The sequence below is a fragment of the Arachis ipaensis genome, chromosome B3 (genome assembly GCF_059453495.1).
Source record: "Arachis ipaensis isolate K30076 ecotype BB chromosome B3, ASM5945349v1, whole genome shotgun sequence".
Lineage (NCBI taxonomy): Eukaryota > Viridiplantae > Streptophyta > Magnoliopsida > Fabales > Fabaceae > Arachis > Arachis ipaensis.
This window is the reverse complement of record NC_142438.1, coordinates 131,393,433-131,415,426: the sequence shown is the minus strand read 5'-3', so window position 1 is coordinate 131,415,426 and position 21,994 is coordinate 131,393,433. Positions and strand designations below refer to the sequence as shown.

The 21,994-nt window shown below is 36.0% G+C and overlaps 3 protein-coding genes and 1 long non-coding RNA gene across 5 annotated transcripts; 2 read left to right on the top strand and 2 right to left on the bottom strand.

Moving 5' to 3' along the window:
- The first annotated feature begins 32 nt into the window (after nt 1-32).
- On the top strand, nt 33-3,821 carry NPQ7 (antigen receptor-like protein (DUF565)). Of its 2 annotated transcripts, XR_001618487.3 has the most exons (4): nt 33-452; nt 876-1,109; nt 1,368-1,868; nt 3,485-3,821. XR_001618487.3 is itself a non-coding variant. In XM_016334387.3 (3 exons), exons 2-3 carry the CDS (start codon nt 937-939, stop codon nt 1,810-1,812), a joined length of 618 nt encoding a protein of 205 aa, XP_016189873.1. In that variant the 5' UTR covers nt 33-452; nt 876-936; the 3' UTR covers nt 1,813-1,974. The 2 variants fall into 2 exon arrangements, 1 of the variants encoding a protein (XP_016189873.1); XM_016334387.3 differs by lacking the exon at nt 3,485-3,821 and having other exon boundaries at nt 1,368-1,974.
- On the bottom strand, nt 2,262-6,460 carry LOC107631070 (guanosine nucleotide diphosphate dissociation inhibitor At5g09550). The gene is made up of 13 exons (XM_016334388.3): nt 6,302-6,460; nt 5,970-6,032; nt 5,777-5,860; nt 5,447-5,554; nt 5,174-5,346; nt 4,821-4,932; nt 4,610-4,690; nt 4,456-4,518; nt 4,088-4,189; nt 3,803-3,927; nt 3,402-3,612; nt 2,961-3,035; nt 2,262-2,578 (listed from the first exon to the last, which is right to left on the bottom strand). Exons 1-13 carry the CDS (start codon nt 6,386-6,388, stop codon nt 2,525-2,527), a joined length of 1,338 nt encoding a protein of 445 aa, XP_016189874.1. The 5' UTR covers nt 6,389-6,460; the 3' UTR covers nt 2,262-2,524.
- Nucleotides 4,096-4,959, top strand: LOC148572473 (uncharacterized). Its single transcript, XR_015907390.1, has 2 exons — nt 4,096-4,650; nt 4,818-4,959. It is a non-coding gene; the product is annotated as an uncharacterized LOC148572473 (long non-coding RNA).
- Nucleotides 6,461-11,224: 4,764 nt separating the features above from the next.
- LOC107633647 (uncharacterized) lies at nt 11,225-14,266 on the bottom strand. Its single transcript, XM_016337253.1, has 4 exons — nt 14,036-14,266; nt 13,199-13,720; nt 12,448-13,033; nt 11,225-12,327 (listed from the first exon to the last, which is right to left on the bottom strand). Exons 1-4 carry the CDS (start codon nt 14,264-14,266, stop codon nt 11,225-11,227), a joined length of 2,442 nt encoding a protein of 813 aa, XP_016192739.1.
- Between the last annotated feature and the right edge of the window lie 7,728 nt (nt 14,267-21,994).

Genomic DNA, 21,994 nt, shown 5'->3' with positions numbered 1-21,994 from the left:
CCGAATAGAATTTTTTATGCTTATTTCACCCCACTTTCACTATACCTTATGAACTTTGATTCTCAAAGATACTTTAATAGAGTTTTTTTTTTTTTCTTTTGGGCCACCATTTAATAATTTTAAAAGCTTAAATGTAAAATATACATAAGTGAAAGTTTTACCGCAAATTACATAATTTACTCTAAAATGTATATGAATATGTGAACATTTATATATTTTTTTTTTGGTGACTATATGAACATTTATATATAATTAAAAAAAAAAGCATTTTGAAGAACATTATTGTTAAGCAAAATCTTTAAAATATTGATTTCCTAAGTTTTGGAGAAGAACATTATTATTTTATTATTATATTATTGTGTTACCCAATCAGTGACAGTGGTTGCGGTTGTGGACTCCATGCACCTCCCCGGCGTCATCTTCTTCTTCCTTCTTCTCTCGATACAAACAGGGTAACGCTCTCTATTCCCTTTTTCTTCCTTCTTCTTCTTCCATGCCGCAACTACATACTTGCTTCTATTTTCTTCCTTGTTATTCCGCACCCAATTGCTTCTGCCTTCACTGTTATCCACTTCATTCCTCTTCCCTCTTCACCTTTCTGCAACCTTTTTTTCTTTTTCATTATTTTTTTATGATGATAACCATGTTTTCAACTAAGCAACTCAGGAAGCTTCTAATCTTTGTTTTATGTATTATTAGCTGCATTTTGGCTTATTCTTTATCTGCATTGTGTATTAGAAGGATAAAAGAAAAACAACATGATATCGAAACTCATTTTCATGTTTAACGCTCCAAATCTTGTTGATATTATGGTTTAATAAATGATGCTCATGTGAATCGAAGCTCCTTTTAATTAAGCATTTGAATTTTTGCAGATTAGGAAGAGACTGAGAATTTGTGCAGCTGGTTCACAATATCTGTGTTCATCTATTAAAAATGGCTTGCCAAATAGGATCTATGTGGAGGTTATCAATTACAGAGAATGGATGCATAGAAAAATCGTGTATGGCCCTCGCCAATTCTAGAGCACACTGCTGTCGCTGCGAGCCAAGCTGTGGTATTTTAGGTCTAAAACTTGGCCTAAAGTCAGCGCCATTTCACCAGAGCTGGTAAAATTTGAATGCCTATATCAAGTTTTAGTTTTCAGCTGTTAAGATTGTGCAACATTCTGTTACGAGGGTGATGAATTAGCAGGATAAATAATTTCTCTTTTCAAATTCGACACTTTACCATAAAATGTTCTTCGGTTTCATAATAATGGCTGCAAGAAAATTATATCACTTCGGGTGTTTCTCATCTTATTGAGGGATAAACTGGTTATTTCTGTAACCATGTGATAATGATTGTCTTTCAATTCATTGGCTCAGTTTCCTTGGAAGAAGAGCCCGCTGGAAAATAGCTTTTGCCTTGAACACAGGTGGAGTGCCTGGTGATGGTGATCAACAAGGCCTCGATGATTCCAGTTCCGGTTTCAGTGGTACTCGATTGAGTAGGATACTGAGTGCAGGTGGTAGACAACTTCTAGAAAAGCTGAACTCAGCTAGAAAGAACCTCCCCATGAAAGTATTCTTGCTACTTCTAGGTTTCTACACAGCAAATGCTCTTGCTACAATCCTTGGACAAACCGGTGATTGGGATGTTCTGGTTGCCGGTGTTGTGGTGGCTGCGATCGAGGGAATTGGTATGCTGATGTATAAAAAGCCGCCTAGTGTGAGGACAGGGAGGTTTCAGTCTTTTCTTATGATGATGAATTTCTGGAAGGCTGGCATATGTTTGGGCCTCTTTGTTGATGCTTTCAAGTTAGGCAGCTAAGGATACCCAAGGCCTATCCCTGTTGTTGTATCATGGCCCTTACGCAATATCTTCTGGTATGAAATTTTAGAATTCAATTGCCTGTGTACTGATTGGAAACTAGGATAAGGTAAAAGAAAATATCGCTGAAATGAACTGAGCAATCTAGGAGAAGTTGGTTAATCACATCCTCAATATCATAATGATCACATTATGTAGTTGTACAATTTTTGGAACTAAGTTATCATGTTAATAAGGCTAAACTGTTACTATAACTTTTCAATGATTAAATGAACCCAAATAAGAAAGCTAGTAATTTGCAAGATTCAGTTTGGTGAATAAGACTTATGAATTAGATGCTTTCATTGCATCTCTGGTTTTCTTGAAAGGAAAATTGTAATGTGCAGCACAATTCATCTTTGCTATGATCTTATTAAAGTATTATATATCACAAATTACATATTTAGTTAATAATGCCGAAAGACAGATTTATTGAAGGGATATGATCACAACTATGATTATCATGTCTAATAAACTGCTTGGTTGAGTACAAGGCAACTGTATATATGACTGTATCAGGCATATAATGCCTCCGATCAAAAGCTACACAGGTGTGGGTGTCTATGTAATTTTTCTCTTTGCATTAGAGCATCTAAAACAAAAACATGAAATTTAAAAGAAAAGTGATCGCTGTTTCTATGACTTAGGCATGTATATAAAAATTAGAGGCAAATCATTCTTCAGACGCAGCACTTGCAGCACTCAGGTCTACAGAAAGATCAAGAACCTGAAACAAAGAATAAGAACAATATTAAAATCAAGTAAAAATTTTCCAGAGCTCTCGAATCTCCATTGTTATTAAATATTTATATTCCTTTTGACATGAAGTTCTGTCATGTAACATTATATCTGGAACACAAAGGTGAGTGCAAGTGAATGCAAACTCGTCAGATAGAAAATCATATACAATCTAAATGAAAATAACAAATAGAAGATATCGTTAACTGAGAGAATATATAATTTCAAAGTGTAGAAATAAATATGCCACTTTGTTTTCATTCATTTTTCTTGCCTACTGTAATGTTTCTCTGATTTCTCAATGTTTTCATACTGCAGCTATAACTACTTCCAATTGTTTGAAATATCTAATTTCAGTAACTAGTAGTTACCTTTCCAGTGATCTTATTGTACATGTCGATCACATCTTGTACTGTGGTCTCAAAATGTGTGGTAGCATCATAGCTCTGCAAGGATTGAATTTTAGGTTAGTACAACCAATTTTCGAAGATAAAAGGGAAAAGGACGGAGATTCCCCAGGCTGATTAAGAAGCATGATAAAAATTTATATTCTTCTTGACATGAGTTGTCAATTACTTTGTTTTAAATTTAAACCATTCTGATTTTTAATTCTCTTTTCCTCCCACACATATTCAAGGCTTGTATTTATAGACTCAGAATTTTCCATCAGTTACATAAGATAGTCAACATGTTGTGTATTGGCATTGCTCTATATAATTTATTCAAGTGCCCTTCCACAAAGATCAGGAAACAAAAACAAGGAAAGAAAATTTTTAAAGAAAATGCTTATGGAGATTCTGCTTAGTAGTTACCTTAGAGATGAAACAGCTATCAGCTTCATGATCATTGATGGGATGATATCTGTCATAAATGTCATAGAATATCTCATCTACAGGTCCAAGAAGGTCAATACCGGGCTTCAACTCCACCTCAGGTTGATCAGTCTCTGCTTCTGTTGTAACAAAAGCAATAAATTTTCCTTTCGGGGCCACGTTGTGAGCATAAGAGCAGCAGAAGAGATACCTTCAATAACAGGGGAAAAATCAGAAAACTAGAACCTACAAAGTTGGAAGTTACAACACTCACAAGTAAAACTCCATTCTCTCACTCTTGTATAGATTTATATGTTTTTTAAGTTGTAACTAACAACAGAAGGATCCTAGTAAATGGAGTATATGTATAAAACCACTACAGTAGATCAATGCAAACTTACATATCTGATTTTCGACCAAGTTGCTTCTGTGGCAGAATGACCTGTGCAGAGTGACAATTATTTGTGTCTGGAATAGGATGGCTCATAATACATATTGCACGTGCAACTTTTCCAACCTTATGAACCTGTTAAATTAATTAAAATAATGTCAGACGAAGATCATACTGAAACATGCATGTGTTGTACTGCAATTTATACTTAACAACACAGTTGTGCAAACTACAACATTTCCAATACCTAAATAAAAACATACTCTTTATAACCTTGGAAAATTTAAGAGGATACCTTATCAGGCAGATATGATGGATCACACACCACTTTCTTGCACTTGGCTGTCTCTCCTTCGGAGGTCACACCGACGGCTTTGCCATCATCACCAAACTCTACCTGCATAGTAGAACAAAAATTGTGCAGAAAGAAATATATAGCATGTAACCTGACAGGGTAACTATATATGTCTAGTTGATTATTTTGTTTTATCAGTAACTTGTGAGGCAGAAAATAAATGAACTGCTATATAACATATCTCCAAGTGAAAGTATCAGAAAAAATTATCATTTCAAAGTTGAAGTTTAATTCCCTTGATGCAACTTTCCTTCCAATACATTTCATATGATTTTTCTGAATACATAGAAGTATAGCCACATGCTTACCTTGCATTCTGGCTTGTTGAGCATGTAAGTTCCACCATACACAGCACTCAAACGTGCAAATGCCTTTCGGCCATCAAAGAAGTCGAAATCAGCGTTAGTTCCTGAAGTATGCAAAGTCCAACAGAGAAAAGGAAAGAGAGAAGTGGAGGAGAACCTGAGGAAGCTCTCCAAGTCCATATAGTGGATATATGTAAGGTGAACCTCCTTGAAAACGTGCTAGGGACTCTGCATATAGCTGTAGAAAACAGACAACAAATAACAAATTACATTACTATAATTACAAAATATACGAAGTTACTCAATATTTTTAGATATATAATGTTATAGGGGAAAGAACTGATTCTTTTTTTCTGCATATATAGTACCTTTACTCTCTCTACAAATCCCTTGGCTGGCTCATCCAAGTAACTATCATCGAGATGAAGTGCCAAGGCATGACCAATAAAGTCAATTGTATCATCTTCCAACCCGTACTTGCTACATTTGCACAACCAAAAAAGAAAAGTTCATGATAGGACAGCACCAACTGATACAAAAGCTAAAAATGATGCACTCGATCTACTAGATGTAAAGCATAATTTGTCTCTTAATAGCTTTCATCTAAGTTTATTCTGCGTATGTAGTTACATCTTTGTTTCCATAATTTTATGAAGGAAAAAAGTCAGTGACATATCTAGTAATTTTGCTTTCGAAGGCAAGGAAGGAAGAAATTGCATACGATATGAGCTGTCTTGCTGTAACTTGATTCAAATCTAGTCCTTCATGAGATTTGGGATCATTTGAATCATAATCCTGGACATAAATAAAGAACTTTCTAGCACGGCGCTTCTCAAACAGTCCCATTAATGGTGATTTCAATGCTTCAACATCCGTGGCTGGAACTTTGTAAATCTGAAAAATGTAAATAAAATACGAAGTGCAAGTGTTCAACAGTTTGCAATACAGAAAGGTACCAAAATGTGAATAAGAAATTGATGAATATGTTGCATACCTTTCCCTTATTATACACAAAACTTCCATCTACAGCTTTGAAGTGTAAATACTTTGTAACATCCGTGTGGATGAGAACACGAACCAAAACTTCATTGGCCATCATAAACTGCCAAAAAAATTAAAAAATTAAAAAATAAAAATCCAGGATTCTGTTTTTGTCATAGATTGATGAGAAAAGAAGATATACAAGCAAAAAGCGTAGTAAATAGAAGAAAAGTAAAAGAATAAAAGAAAATAATTTATTTATTTACTTGAAGCAAGGTGCAATGTTTGTTTCAAATGCATTATTGATTGAGATTATATTACAAGAGAAGTTTTGTGATCAAACCTTAGGTATCATATCAACATTGAATTCCCTGCTGGAACCTAGGTTCTCAGGTGGCTTGTCCTCTCCCCTAAATCGCTTCCATAGCTATATATATCACAACAGAGAAACAAGTTTTGTATTAGTGAACGAAAAGAGTGCATGAAAAATCTAATAATAATTCTACTGTTGCAAATTTGCAATAGAGGAGTGTGACCTGTGTGAGATTAAGAGATGTAGATGCCCCTCCATAGTAGTCATTTCTATCCATATGCAATACCTGATTCAATTAGTCGATTAAGGAGGGAAAATGATAACAAGGCCTTGTTTGGAGCAAGTATTAATTCTTTCTATGAAGATGAACTTCCAAACATTTATTTGTGTGTAATTCCAATGACCTGTTAATTATACAGGCTAATATTCACATGGTTTGTTTAAGGTCATAATTAAGATCCTTTTAAGGTGCATTTATTCTAACTGTACGAGGAAAAACATAACATTCTTTTAATAAATAAATAAGAGAAGTGATTAGAGGATGTGTGGTGTTACTTTGAGGCCATCAACTGAGAGAAGGCCACTGAGGATGCATTCCTTGAGTCCAGTGCCAAGGACAATTACATCGTACTCTTCATCCATCGCACAATATTATTATTGTTATTATTATCAAGTTTGAAAGAGAAAAGCAAAAAAGGAATTGAAACAAGAGTTTCAATTTGAATTATATAAGAGCGAGGAATTGAAGGAATGTTAGTTTTTTGGTTGAAGCAGAAGAGGTCCTTAGCGGCAAAGTAACGACACTAACGCGAACCCAAAATAACTCTTCTTTCTCATCATTCACACACGTGTTTGCTCTTTTCAGGACTCATTACTATATATAACATCCAATCATTTTAAACTTATGTTTGCAAACTTCTTCTAGGATTTAGTATATTCACAACTTTAGAGATATTTGATTCTTGCAACACAATAAATAATTAAATAAGTTGAATGATTTTTTATCTTATTTAAAATATTTTCATATACATAAATATTCAATGATATGCATTACTATTTTAATAAAAGTGTTAATTTTAAATTTGTTATTTCAAATATCACATATAAAGTAACGCATAAATGAATCGTAACATAACTTATACTAATCTCTAGAGAAGTACAGAGAAAGCAAGATTTATTTATATACAAAAAGATTTAAGTATAGTTGGGTGCATCGTCTTTACTATGAGTTTGTCGACATAAATATATTACATAAATAAAAATATTTGGGGATCACTTATTCATCATTATATATAATATAGTTAAACTAATTTAAACAAATTAAACCTAAGACAATCAGTTCATCCCATCACTCTTAGTCTATCTTCTAAATCAACGTTTTTGCTTTATTTAAGGTAACCTGCAGGAGGACAAAAAGAGTAATGACTTTTCAAAACATGTAGTGAATCACTCATAGAAAAAAAGTTATAAAATATAATAATTTATGTGTTTATACTGTCAATATGTGTGTCCAGATTCCACGTAATATATATAAATACAAACTGTTCCGTCCTTATGTTGCCGAGGTATAACGACTCCTTAGTCTTGCAGATATGCTCGGGTGGGAGAGGTATACGTCAGCTGAGTTGGAACACCGCGGCGGGAGCACCTGCAAAAAGCACTCCGACGCTCAAGTAAGAATATGAGTTATGAATAAATAAGAGAAATAAATCAGAGTGAGTTCTGTGACCTGTCTATTCCGAGGTTGGGTATGTGTTTATATAGGTGTTCCTTGTGTGTTCGGTTATAGTAAATCTCGGGATTCTCCGTGCGTTCCGAGGTTATCCCAAGTGTTTCGGTTTTATTATGTTTGTTACATTCCGAGCTTATTCGCAATTCGCCCGGATTATGAGGGTTTGTTGGTTTTTGATTATGCTTTCTTGTTCCGTGGTGTTTTGCTTGGCCGAGATATTCGTTTGCTGAGCTGGCCGAGCTTATTTGCTTTACGTATCATAGTCCCCAAGCTTGCTTTGTTGTAAGAAAACAAAGGCGAGCTTTTTGAAAAAATTTTGTTTGGATACCTCGGACAAGAAAGTGTTTCTGATATGCTCTTCCGCTCCCCGAAGCTTGCCTTGGTTTTCTTGGAAATGAAATTAATTTATTTAGCGTTTTGGTTCCCGCGCTGGGGAAATGATTGACGTGATGTTATGGCTCTGTTTTCGGGGTTATTTGGACCGTTAGATTGTTAGTGTAATAAATGGATGGGAACGGTTACCAAAGGATAAAAAACCGTTCCTCTCATTTGCCTTTTTCTTGGTTTGTCTTAAAGTGAGCCCCTCCATTTTTTAACTTTTGTTGCTTTGCTCTGGGTTCAGAGATAATGAGTGAAAAAGGTAGGATTTGAAGCTTCTCTGGTCTCATCCTTTGCTTTTCTGTTTCTGTTTGTTGTCGTATAGTGATGGATAAGGGTAAAGTTGTAGTTTTAGATAGTGATCCCTGTAGCTGGCTTAGTGATCAAGTAAAATGTTGTGCTTCATGTTTTCAAGATTCTGAATCTGTTAGGGTGTTGGGGTCAGATGTGTGGGTCCGAGAGGGTTCTGGGGTTAGGATAGAGGTTTTGCCTTGTTCTGAGAGTGACCGTGTGTGTGAAAAGATTGATGGTTGGGCTTATTTTTACCTTTACACCTGTTTGTTGACCGAGTTGGGTGTTCGTCTTCCTTTTTCGGAATTCCAATGTGGAGTCTTGTTCTGGTTGAATTGTGCCCCCTCCCAGCTGCATCCCAATTCCTGGGGCTTCGTCCGGGCTTTTGAGGTTTTAATGGATGTGCTAGAGCGTCCTCCATCCCTTAGGGTTTTCTTTTCTTTATTTCAAGCAAAAGGTGTCAGGCGGGGTCTGTGGGTGAATCTTAGTAGTTACCCTCGGCGTTCTGTTTTTTCACTGTATAAGTCTTCGTATAAGGATTTTAAGACAATGTTTGTGAAGATTAGGAGTGTGGAAGAGGATTTTCCTTTTTACTTAAACCAATTCTTAGAGGAGAGGTTTCCTGTGTCGTGGTCTTCGGAACCTGCTCAAGTGCTTGATGTTGATGATAGAGTATATGAGGATGATGTTTTGCTGGAGTTTTTGTTAGAGATGTTGGGGAGTAGTGGGCTTTTGTCAGTAGCTGAACTCTTAAAGTGGGATTCGGATAAGGAAGCAGTTATGGACTATTTAGGTAATTTAACTTTGGTGAGGGTTTTGGGTGTTTTGAATGTTTGTTTTTGACATTTGTTGCTTTGTTTTGTAGCTGAGAAAGCTCCCACCATTACTACCGCGGGATTGAAGTCCTTTTTCAGCCAAAGAAAAAAGGCAGAGAAGGAGGGTTCAAGTAATGTGCAAAAGGATGCTCCTGTTAACCCCTCCGAGGCAAATCCTCGGCCGAAACGGAAACGGGCCAGAAAAGAGGCTGAAAAGGCTGAAAGCAAAGAGGGGGATTCTCCCATCTTGCCACTTGTTGAGGCTGCTTATGAGTCCCAGAAGCGACTTCACGCTTACCGTGAGGATGACAATATGAGATCTTTGTGGTCTAGATTCTTCCCTTTCGCCACCCTTGCTGACGAATTATGCCGCTTTCCTGAGGATTCGAAGATGATCGAGGAGGTTGGGCGAGCGGGAATGGGTCGCTTCCTTCAGGTATTGTTGTCGATGTTAATGTTATTTCTCCTTTTCTTGTTGTGTAACTTTTATTGGTTTTTGCTTGCAGGTGGTGGGTGCTAGGATAGTGGCTGTCGGAAGGGTGTAAGAACTTGCTGTTGAATCTGAGGAAAAAGAGTCTTTGAACACTGCTGAGCTGACTTTATCTCTTCAAGAGAAGGAGAAAATAATTAGAGAGCTGTCCTCCTCTCTTCAAGAGAAAGAGAAGGCGATTAGTGAAATATCCTCCTCTCTCCAAGAGAAAGAGAAAACGATTGGTGAGCTATCTTCGTCTCTGAAGAAGAAGGCTTCTGAATTGGATGAGGAAAAAAAGCTTTATGCTTCGGTTTCTGAAGAGGCTGGTAGCTTGAGGTCCGAGAATGGTCGGCTTGCTGCTCGTGTCAAAGAATTGGAGGGTGAGGTGTATGAGGGTTTTGCTCAGGGTTTCGATCGGGCTGCTGCACAAGTTCGTGTTTTGTTTCCTGATGTTGATGTGGGGAAGTTGGATGCCACTAAGATCATTGTGAATGGCGAGTTAGTTGATGATGAAGCTGATAAGGAGAGTGAGAGTTCCAGCATTAGGGATAGAATAGTATGATGACTCTGTTATGTTTATGTTGTTTTGAAATATTGTTAGACTTCTTGGTTGTTTTATTTTGTCGTTACTGTTTGTTGGGATTTGCCGAGTATGAAGCTCGGTTTGGTTTGTTTTGATATGCGCATATATATGATTATTTTTGAAATGTTTATTGAGTATATTGTTCGGCTGCCCTCAGGCCTTGTAAATATTTCCAGATTTTCTCAAGAATGCGTAGTATAGATAAGTATTTGAAAAAATTGTTTATGGCGTCCGGCCTCGTTAAAACCCTTTTGAGTAAAACCCTTGTTTGGGATAAAAACCTCAAATGGGAAAAAGAATACCTTCATCCGCTTTGTGTACATTATGATTGATATTTCCTCAAGGAGGATACATTCCAATTTCCTGATACTGGCCCTCCTAACAAGGTTTCTAGTTGATATGCCCCTTTGCCGAGGACTTTGCAAATTCGGAATGGTCCTTCCTAATTTGCAGCTAATTTCCCATGGGCTTTGGGCTTTCTTGCTTCCTCTGTTTTTCTGAGTATGAGCTCTCCAGTCTCGAATGTTCTGGGGATTATCATTTTGTTGTGCCGCTTTTGTAGGAACTGTTTCATTGCTAGTTGTTTTATCGTTGCTATTTCTCGTTCTTCATCCACAAGGTCTAGATCAGCTGCTCTTTCTTCCCTGTTTCTGTTCGGATCATATAGCTCGGCTCGGAGTGTTGGTACTCCGATTTCTACGGGTATGAGGGCTTCTGCCCCATATACCAATTTAAATGGGATTTCTCCCGTTGATGATTGAACTGTTGTGTTTTAGCCCCATAGGACTTCTGGGATAAGGTCGGCCCATTCTCCCTTAGCATTGTCCAGTTTTTTCTTCAAAGCCTGCAAAATGACTCGGTTAGCTGCCTCCACCTGGCCATTTGTTTGTGGGTGCTCTACTGAGCTAAAATGATGTTTTATATTGAAGTTTTGTAAAAATAAGGCGAGGTGTTGATCTGTAAACTGTCTTCCGTTGTCCGAGATTATTTCTCGAGGTAGACCGTAGCGGCAGATGATATTTTTCCAAAGGAAAGATCTCACCTTTTCTGCCGTGATTCGTGCCAATGGTTGTGCTTCGATCCATTTTGAAAAGTAATCTATTGATACCAAAAGGAATTTTACCTGTCCTGGCGCTTTCGGGAAGGGGCCGAGGATATCCAACCCCCATCTATCGAAAGGCCAACTTACCTCCAGAGTGTGTAGCTTTTATGCTGGTGTTGTGGATATTGTGGAGTGCTTTTGGCAATTGTCACATTTTTGTACTTTGGCTATACAGTCTCGTTTCATTGTTAGCCAATAATACCCTGCTCTTAGTATCTTTGTGGATAATGCTTGGCCTCCAATGTGATTTCCACAGATGCCTTCGTGCGTCTCTGCCATTACTGTTTCAGATTCGCTTTTGTTGAGGCATTTTAGGAGAGGTTGTGAAAGTCCTCTCCTGTACAGGTTTTCTCCGAGGATTGTATAATAGCTGGCTCTTCTTCGAATGAGTTTTTCATTTTGCTCGTCTGCCGGGATGACTCCTGTGGTGATGTATTCGATAAATGGTGTTCTCCAATCCTTTTCCTGTGTAATGCTCAATATGTCGTGAGTTTCAAAGCTCGGTTTTTCAAGCGTTAGTTGTGAAAGTGTTGGTGTGTGTAAGTGTGATCTAGTGGTAGCTAGTTTGGATAATATATCAGCTCGTGTGTTTTGTTCTCTGTTTATGTGTATTATGTCAAACTTATCAAACTTTTTAATAAGATCCTTCGTTAGAAGCCAATACCTTTCTAACGAAGGATCTTTTACCTGGAAATCGCCTTTGATCTGCTGAACGACGAGTAGTGAATCGCAGTATACTGTAAGATGGGGTATGTGTAAGTCCTGGGCGAGCTTTAGTCCGGCTAGAAGAGTTTCGTATTCTGCCTGGTTGTTGCTTGCTGCAAAAGTGAATTGTAGTGATTGCTCGGCTATAACATGTTCTCCTTCTTTTAGTGTTACACCAGCGCCACTTCCCTCCTTATTTGAAGCTCCATCTACGTATAGGCTCCAATTTTGTTCCGCTTGTATATCCTCGTTGGTTAGTTCGGAAAGGAAGTCGGCTAGTATTTGTAGTCTTGGGGATTTCCGAGGTTGATATTGTATGTCGTACTCGGAGAGTTCGATGGACCACTTGGTCAGACGTCCAGCTAGCTCGGGCTTGGTCAGGATTTGTCGCAGTGGTTGATTTGTTCTTACGATTATGACATGGCTTTGGAAATATTGCCTCAGTCTTCTTGCTGTTGTGACTAGGGCTAGTGCGAGTTGTTGTATTTTTGGGTATCTGGTCTCTGTTGGTTGTAGAATTTGGCTGACGAAATACACTGGGTTCTATGCTTTCCCTGTTTCAGAAACTAATACCGAGCTTATAGCATGGTTAGAAACTGATAAATACAAAATTAATGGTTTACCGAGCTCTGGCTTTCGAAGGATGGGTGGTGAAGATAGTATTTGTTTGAGCTCTGAAAATGATTGCTCGCATTCCTCTGTCCAGTTGAATTTTTTGTTCTTTGAAATTGTTCGAAAAAAGTGATATGATCGATTTGCTACTGCTGGAATGAACCTGGACAGGGCAGCAACTCGTCCTGCTAATTGCTGGACCTCCTTGACTGTCTTTGGGCTGTTCGTGTTAAGGATGGCTTCACATTTTTCTGGATTAGCCTCTATCCCTCGCGAGGTTAGCATAAATCCAAGGAATTTCCCTCCTCGGACTCCAAATGCGCATTTTTCTGGGTTGAGCCTCATATTATATGCTCGGATCTGTTGGAAAATTTCATGTAGGTCCTCGCAGTGTGATCCCTGTGATGGGGTTTTTGCCACCATGTCATCCACGTATATTTCTATATTCCGTCCTATTTGTTGTTGGAAAACTTTGTCCATTAGCCGTTGGTATGTTGCTCCTGCATTCTTAAGACCAAAAGGCATAACTTTATAACAAAAATTTCTGTGCTCTGTTATGAAAGCCGTTTTGCTTTGGTCCTCTGGATGCATCAGAATCTGGTTGTAACCAGAGTATGCATCCATGAAGCTCAGGCTTTTAAATCCAGAAGCACTATCCACTAATTTGTCTATGCATGGTAAATGATAAGCATCTTTTGGGCAGGCTTTGTTTAAATTTGTAAAGTCGACGCACATGCGCCATTTACCTGAGTTTTTCCTTACCATTACCACGTTTGAGAGCCATGTGGTGAAGCGGAGCTCTTTGATGAACCCTGCGTGTAGGAGCTTTTTGGTTTCCTCCAAAGCTGCTTTTGCTTTTTCGGCTCCGAGGTTTCGCTTCTTTTGTTTTACTGGCTTGCTTGCATTGTCTATGGCGAGCTTATGGCAGATTACATTTGGGTCTATTCCCGGCATGTCTGCTGGCTTCCAGGCGAATAGATCGGCGTTGTCCCGGAGCACTTTTATGAGCTTACTTTTCTCCTCTCCTTCTAATGCTCGTCCAATGTAGGTGAATTGCTCGGCTGTTGTTGTTAGTGGGACCTTTTGGAGTTCGTCTATTGGTTGCGGTCGTTCCATGAAATCCTCCCTAGGGTCTAGATCTGCAAGCATTAAGACCTCGGATGTTGTGGGTGTTATTGTCCCATTGCTTGTCCGTTGTTCTGTGCTGGTTTTCTTTAGGCTGGCATTGTAGCATTGCCGAGCTTGTTGTCGGTCTGAATGTACTGTTGCTATGTTATTTTGTACCTGAAACTTAACACACAAGTGTAATGTAGATATTATCGCTCTGAACTTATTCAGAGCGGGTCTACCTAAAATAATGTTATAAGGGCTGGGACAGTCGACCACGAGGTATTGGATGTCAATGGTCTTTTCCAGTGGGGAATTACCCAGGGTCGTTTTTAACCATATATATCCTTTTATTGGGACCCTTTCTCCGGAGAACCCAACTAGTTCTCCTGATGAGGGTTGCATGGCCTTTTCAGATAATTGTATTTTTATAAATGTTGAATAGAATAATACATCAGCACTACTACCTGGGTCCAACAGGACCTTTCTTACCAGTAGCTCTCCTATTTGGATGGATATTACCACTAGGTCATCGAGGTTTGGGCTTGCTAGATCGTTTTGGCAAAAAGTTATCTCCGGCTCGGTTGTGCTGTGTTTAGTTGTTCCTTCGATTGCTAGCATTGCTCGGTAGCTTCTTTTTCGTGCCGAGCTTGTTTCACCTCCTCCTGCGTATCCTCCTGATATGCAGTTTATAATCCCTCTGAGGGGTCCGCTGTTGTCCATTTCCCTTTCCCTTTGTCTGTTGCTCGTTCTTCTGGCTCCTTTTTGGTTTCTCTATTTGTCCGTCCTTCGACATATTTGTCTAGGAGTCCTTGCCGAGCTAATCTTTCTAACAAGTCCCTTGCTATGACGCATTCGTCCGTGGTGTGTCCGTACTTTTGATGGAATGCACAGTGTTTGCTTCTGTCCACGAACTGTTGATCTTGATAATTCCCTGCCCTGACGGGAGGCTTGACTATTTTAGCGTTGAGGATTTCCTTGATTATGTTCTCCCTCTTTGTATTGAATCTGGTGTACGTATCGTACTTGGGAGTGAGTTTGAATGGTTTATTTTAATCCTTTCTGGCTGGCGACTTAAATGATCTTTCTTCTTCCTTTTTGCTTGGCTGTTTGTCCGCTTTTTGTGCTTCACGCAATTCTTCAATTTCCATCTGTCCTGCTGCTCTCTCACGGAACTCCTCTAATGATCTCGGTTTGGTGATTGCGATTGTCTCTCTGAACTTCCCGGGCTTGAGTCCTGTCTTGAGAGCATGTAGGTGGACGTTAGGGTCCAAGTCTGGAATTTCCATCGTGGCTTCAGCAAATCAGGTTAGGTAATCTTTGAGACTCTCATGCTGCCCTTGCTTAATTGTCCCGAGATAATCAGATCCATGTACATATATCCTTGAGGCGGCGAAGTAGTCAATAAAGGATCTTGCCAAGTCCTCGAAGGATGAGATTGACCCTGCAGAAAGTTTAGAGAACCACAGTAAAGCAGCACCATCAAGGTAAGTTGGAAAGGAGCGACAAAGTATGGGCTCATTATTAGCGCCGTTAAAAAATATCATAGATTGAAATTTTTTTATGTGAGCTCGGGGGTCACCAATCCCCTTATACGGCTCTAGAGAGTTAGGTAAAACAAAATTCTTTGGCATTTTGAAGTTTGTGATTTCCTCGGAGAAGGGGTTATCTAGCGTCAGCTTTTCTTTAGGTGGGGTGACGCTCAATGGGTCCGAGCCTCCCAGAGCCGAGCTTTTAAAGCCTCCATCGTCATGTTTTCCAGAGTTATTCTTCGTGGAGAGCTCGGCAAGTCTTCGGACTTCTGCTTGAAGTTCGGCTATTTGGGCCAGGAGCTCGGCTTGATTGAGCTGTGACGCTCCGTTTTCAGCCATACCTGGGTGGTCAGAAAATCTCTGCACGCAAGGAAGCAAATAAAACGTGGAAATAAAAAGTGGGGTTAGATCAGATCGGGCCCCACGGTGAGCGCCAAATGTTTCGTCCTTATGTTGCCGAGGTATAACGACTCCTTAGTCTTGCAGATATGCTCGGGTGGGAGAGGTATACGTCGGCTGAGTTGGAACACCGCGGCGGGAGCACCTGCAAAAAGCACTCCGACGCTCAAGTAAGAATATGAGTTATGAATAAATAAGAGAAATAAATCAGAGTGAGTTCTGTGACCTGTCTATTCCGAGATTGGGTATGTGTTTATATAGGCGTTCCTTGTGTGTTCGATTATAGTAAATCTCGGGATTCTCCGTGCGTTCCGAGGTTATCCCAAGTGTTTCGGTTTTATTATGTTTGTTACATTCCGAGCTTATTCGCAATTCGCCCGAATTAGGAGGGTTTGTTGGTTTTTGATTATGCTTTCTTGTTCCGTGGTGTTTTGCTTGGCCGAGATATTTGTTTGCTGAGCTGGCCGAGCTTATTTGCTTTACGTATCACAAACTAAACTGAATTTTTATGTATATGTATGTGTATATGTATAAATACAAACTGTACTGAATTATATGCATTTGTCATGAAAACTAATTAACTAGACTGCGAAATACTCTTACCTTTTTCCTAAGGGTGCTGATCCGTAACTTGTGTTTTTCATCATGAAACGCAAATTAGTTAGTATTCTTTATTTGTCAGAACTCAGATGCGTGCACTCAACCATGCATAATTGATCATAAGAGTGAAGAAGATCGCAGTTATGGATTATTCATAGTCATATTATTAGAGTTGGCCTTACTAAATTCCTACTCTTATTTGGAAACAATAACAATAATAATAGCAGTTTTATGACATAATTTTTGTCAAATGTTACTTGAAAATTATAGACTCTAACTAAAGAATTAACTATTATCAGTCAATTTTAATCAATTTTTTAAAAATTCCATTTTTATAATTAAATTAACATTCTTTCTTCTCGCACTTTTTTTTTCCCCGCAGCGCAATGCAGCCAATGCTCTCTCACAGCCTCTCACTAAAAGATTAACACATTAGAGCACATTAAAAAATATCTAAAAATAGAATATTTTTATTATGTTGGAACATTTAAAATTAAACAAAATGAAAAAAACTAAATCTAATATAATCCAAAAGTTTTTAAAACATCTAAATAAACATCCGAAATTATTCATAAAAAGAACATCCAAAATTCTACTAAAAATAAATATTTAAAAATAGGATAAAACATCGATCCAAACTAAAAACAGATCAGATTCATTTGTTTTAGGTTAAATATCCAAAACTAAAAAATGTTAAATATAATATATACATAAAAAAATTCAAGTCAAGCCTTAAATTGATAAAAAATTTATTTCTTAAAAATAGCTTATCAAAACTAATATTACTTTGAAAACCAATAGAAGTAGTTTAATTTAGCAGGCCTTGGTGTCCGTACAAAAGGTCCATTATGCTTGGCAGCTATGAATCTATGATGGCCAAAACAGTAACACGTGACACATGACACATGACACATGACACATGACACATGACACATGAATTAAAGAAAACAAGCCTCGTACTCGGACCAGTCCCCTCGTTGCTGTACCCGCTTCTCGGTTCTCATCAGACACTCGCCATAAAGGTTAAATACATATATCACTCCATAATTAGTCCATATGGTAGCATTTTAGTTTCTTAATCAAGTTTCGAGAGACAATAAAAAATTAATTTATATAGTCTAAAATTATTTTACTTAATATTTATTAATTATTAGTAAAATAATGATATAATTTAGATGTAATAAATATACAACTATAAATATTTTATTATATAAAATAATTTTAAATATTGTACATGTCTTCCTAACATTATTATTAGATAATTATGGCAAAGCTTAACGACCATACTTTATTTAGCATCCTCTTAAAGTGACAGTTAAGAAGGGTGAGAGTTGCCAATGAGTAATAGCTCAAATGACATAGTCTCTCCATATTCAACTAAGAGGTTGCGAGTTCGAGTCTCATATCTTTGGTAAAAAAAAAAGGTGAGAGTTTGTGATCATTTATCTATACTAAAAAAACAGTTGATTTTTTTTATAGTATGCATTGTACTAATACATTTTTTGGGATAATTATAATTGTATTCCTTATTTAATTTTAACTAATTAGTAATGATGGAAATTGTATCCTGATTTGATATATTATTGTAGTATTTATTTAAAAAATTGTATGTACATACTTAAAAATTAATCATTAAATTAGTTATAATATATTTATATATTATTTAATTTATTTTTTGTGTATATTTTTATATTTTAATATATATTTTATATAGAATAAAGTATTAAATTAGTCCTCTATATTTGGGCGTAATTCTGTTTTGGTCCTTAAGATTTAAAGTGTTTTATTTGAATCCAAAAAAAATTTTATTTAGCTTTAATATAGTCCCACTGTAAGGTCAAAGTTAAATAATTAACGAAATGCTCTATTTGACAGCAATACAAGAACAAGGTTGATAATCTAGAAAACAAGTACAAGTTCCAGAGGCTAGAGGTGTTCATGAATCGGATCTGATCCGCATATCCGCGGTATTTATCCGAATCCGATCCAAAAATTGCGGATATGGATCTGATCCGCAAGGCTTTCGGATCGGATCCGCACACTAATCGGATCGGATTACGGATTTTGTGTTGGTATCCGCATATCCGATCTGCATATCCGCGTATCCGCAAAAATAAAGAAATAAATAAGTAAATATTCTTTTTATGTTTTATTTCAACTAATAATTATCATATATGTTGTATTATTTTAATTTATTATTTAAAAAAATATATTTAATATTATTTTAAGAGTAAACATATTTAAAAGAATAGAAAAATGAATTTTATTGATATTTTTTAATAAAAATAAGCTTTTAAAAATATTTTTGTGTTTTACGGATATATCCGATATCCGATCCGATCTGATCCACAAATATGATCCAACCTTAAAAACTACGGATATTTGATCCGATCCGATGATTTTAGTGCGGATCAAATCGAAAATTTGGCCATATCCGATCCGATCCGCGTGCACCCCTACCAGAGGCACAAAATCAACTGTAGATGTATCAATATATTTATTTATCATTCTTCTTACAATTTAAATAAAATATTTTCTGTAGAACTGAAGAGAATAATAAATAAACGTATTGATGCATCCACACTTGATTTTGTGCCTCTGGAACTTGTACTTGTTCTCCAGATTATCGACCTTGTTCTTGTACTGCTATTATGTAGGACATTTCGTTCATTATTTAACTTTGACCTCACGGTGGGACTATATTTAAGCTAAATGAAACTTTTTTGGATTCAAATGTGACACTTTAAACCTTAAAGACCAAAACAGGACAGATTACCCCCAAATATAGGGACCAATTTAGTACTTTACCCTTTTATATAAATAACTAATGTGGTGACTGATTTTTATAGAAATGTAATATAATTATATTTTTTATTGATTTATTTTCTATTTTCTTTTTTAATACCTTTAATTATTTATTATTGTAAATTTAAATATTTTTAAAGATTTTTTTATTTTTATTTTTAAATTTTAAGCCTTTTAATAAGATTATGGTCAATTCAAGTTTCACTACAAGAAATGCACTAAATACCATCAAATTTAGCGATAGATGTTATCGACGGATTTAGCGGCGGATTTTTTGACAGTTACGAGTGAAAATTCGTCCCTTGAATAATTTACCGTCTAATTTAAAATTCCGCTGCTAAATCCGACGGGAAATAGATGTGCGGAAATTAATTTTATTAGCGCATAGTTTATCGTCGAATTTTCTGTCGAAAAATTTCGATAATAATAAGATTTAGTGAAACACGTTGTTTAGGCAACGACGAACACTTTACCGTTGGATTTTTCTACTGGTAAATTCGACGGTAAATTTGTGATAAAATTCAAACGCAAAATTCTTCTCCCTCACTTCTGCAAACTCTCTCTCTTCTCTTCTTCATCTCCTCCTCCTCTTCTCTCCCTCCCTCCCTCCCTCCCTCCCTCTCTCACATCTCTCTTCCTTTAGTCCATTGAAAAAGGTTGCACCGCTACCACCTGGAGTTGCTGTCGCTTTTGGTAAGCCACATTGTCGTTGCAGATAAGCACGTCGTCGTCACTGTTATTGGAGCCTCTGCCATGCTGCTGCTGGAGCCTCCGCCGTGCCGTTGCTGTTGGTGTCCCTTGCCGTTGATCGGAGGTCGTCACCTTGTCGCTATCATCGTGGCTAAGTTACATCGTACCAACGTAAAGTTGTTGTCTATTTTTCTTTTTTGTTGTTTGTTATATTACTAAATCTAGTTCTACTACTGTAGGTTTCACTGCTGTCTCCTGTTATTGCTACGCTTTTACCATTATGTAGTCACCATCATAGATAATTTTTCTATAATTTTTTATTTTTTTGTTTGTTTAGATTTTGTTAGGTCTTTTATTAAATTATTGATTAAATTTTTTAATAAAATGTGTGATCAGAATTTGTTATATTAATTTAGTGTAATTAGAAATTAAATAAAGTTATGTAGGGTATAATTTAGGGTTTGTTTTGAGTTGATGGTGTTTTGAATAATTGTTAATTTTCTGAGTTTATTGTTGTCTGAGTTAATTAGTGTTGATTGTTGTTAATTCTCTGAGTTAATTTTACCTTGTTAATTTTCTAAGTTAATTATTGACTTATTGTTAATTGTTGTTAATTTTCTAAGTTTATTGTTATCTGAGTTAATTATTTTTTGAATTAATTTTGTTGAATTGATTATTGTTAGTTTTACTAAGTTTGTTGTAATTTACTCATTTGAATATATGAATTTTGATTTGTTTGTTTAATTATAATTTATGTGTTAGTTTTGTTTATAGTTTGTGTGTTGATTATGTTTATAGTTTGCAATTGAAGGTGTACAATCTACTATTTTATAAAATGCGACGGTAGACAGTAAGTTTATGATGCAAAACCTCAAACTAGATTTGAAAGTTTCTGAAACTGTATAAACTTAAATAGATATACCATTTGAGAGACATAAATATGCATGTCAGTGGATTACTTGAAATCTTAAATAGATATACTATTTGTATAATTAATTTTTCTTTTCAATATTTTATTGTCTAGAGAGTTTTAACTATGTAATTTACTTAGCCATCATATGAGGTATCTTATTTTTCATATCAAACCTTATGTAAGTTCATCTTTTCTGATTTAGAGTATATGTTTATAGTGCTACTTTTTTCCATATACGAGTAATTATTATTTTTCTTTTTATTCTTAAACTTTGATGTGTGAACTTATTTATGAATTTTTAACGAAAAATTATAGACAATTTATTATGAAAAATTGTAAAATTTTAAATATTGTTAGTTTAAAAATTATTAAATTTAAATATTTAAAATTATATATTGAATTTTTAAACAATTTTATTTTAAAAAAATTTTATATTATTATTGGATTTATTAGAGGATAAATCCAATGGTAACAAAATAAAAAATTTTACTAATTAAAAATTAATATCTACCACTAAATCTGTCGGTAATTAACGGCAGACGAAAAAAATTGCTAATAAATAATTATCGACGAAATTTATACGGTTGAATTTATTTCAACGATAATTCCAATAATAAATATATTAGTGACAGATTTTTTTGATAAATTTATCGATAAATTTAATAGTATTCGACAAATGCCCTAAACATAACTCTTAACATATTACCAAGTTGGATGTAGCCATAATTAACATCTGTCCTAACTTGATGAGGTACCTACCCTAAACATTACACTTAGTATACCACCCATGATGTAGCATTAATTAACAAATGATATGACATACTACCTAAATTATTAGTACAACCCTCATACATTATCCCACGTTTAAATACTAAATAGCTACGATATTGTTCAATAAAAGGTGACTAAGAAATTAAAATTTAACATAATTTGTACACCATACATTATTCGACAACATCAATGAATTATATCATCACATGATATAGTAACATATATATATATATGACTTGATTCCATTCAACTCAATCCATAAATAAAGCAAGTCTCTTTTCCAAAGCGCACTTATCAGGATCCACCATTCCATATAAGGCCACAATCAAGAGAACACCAGACTGATATACATTATTGAAAGAGGATATTATGCATCTTCTTTCATGCTCTTTATTTGCAAGCTCCACCTTTCTATCTTTTTGTTAGCAATGGTAAACAACAGTTGCTAGCTCTTCCTCCAACAGTAGTGGCAGATAGAGGCCGGGCTTCCAATTAATGTATGTTAATCAGTCCTCTCTTTCTTATTATATATGATTGGCTTGCACGCCTAGTTAATTATACATTTGGGTTCAATAATTATTTCCACGTATAGTACATTTTTTTTTAAACTTTCACGTAAAACGTCTTATAGTAATGCGTAATTAGAAAGTATTTATGTAATCTACCAGTTTCTTAAATAATAATATAACTTTTTAATTGAATTATATTCTACAATTCTAGAACTAAAATACTGTTACTCTA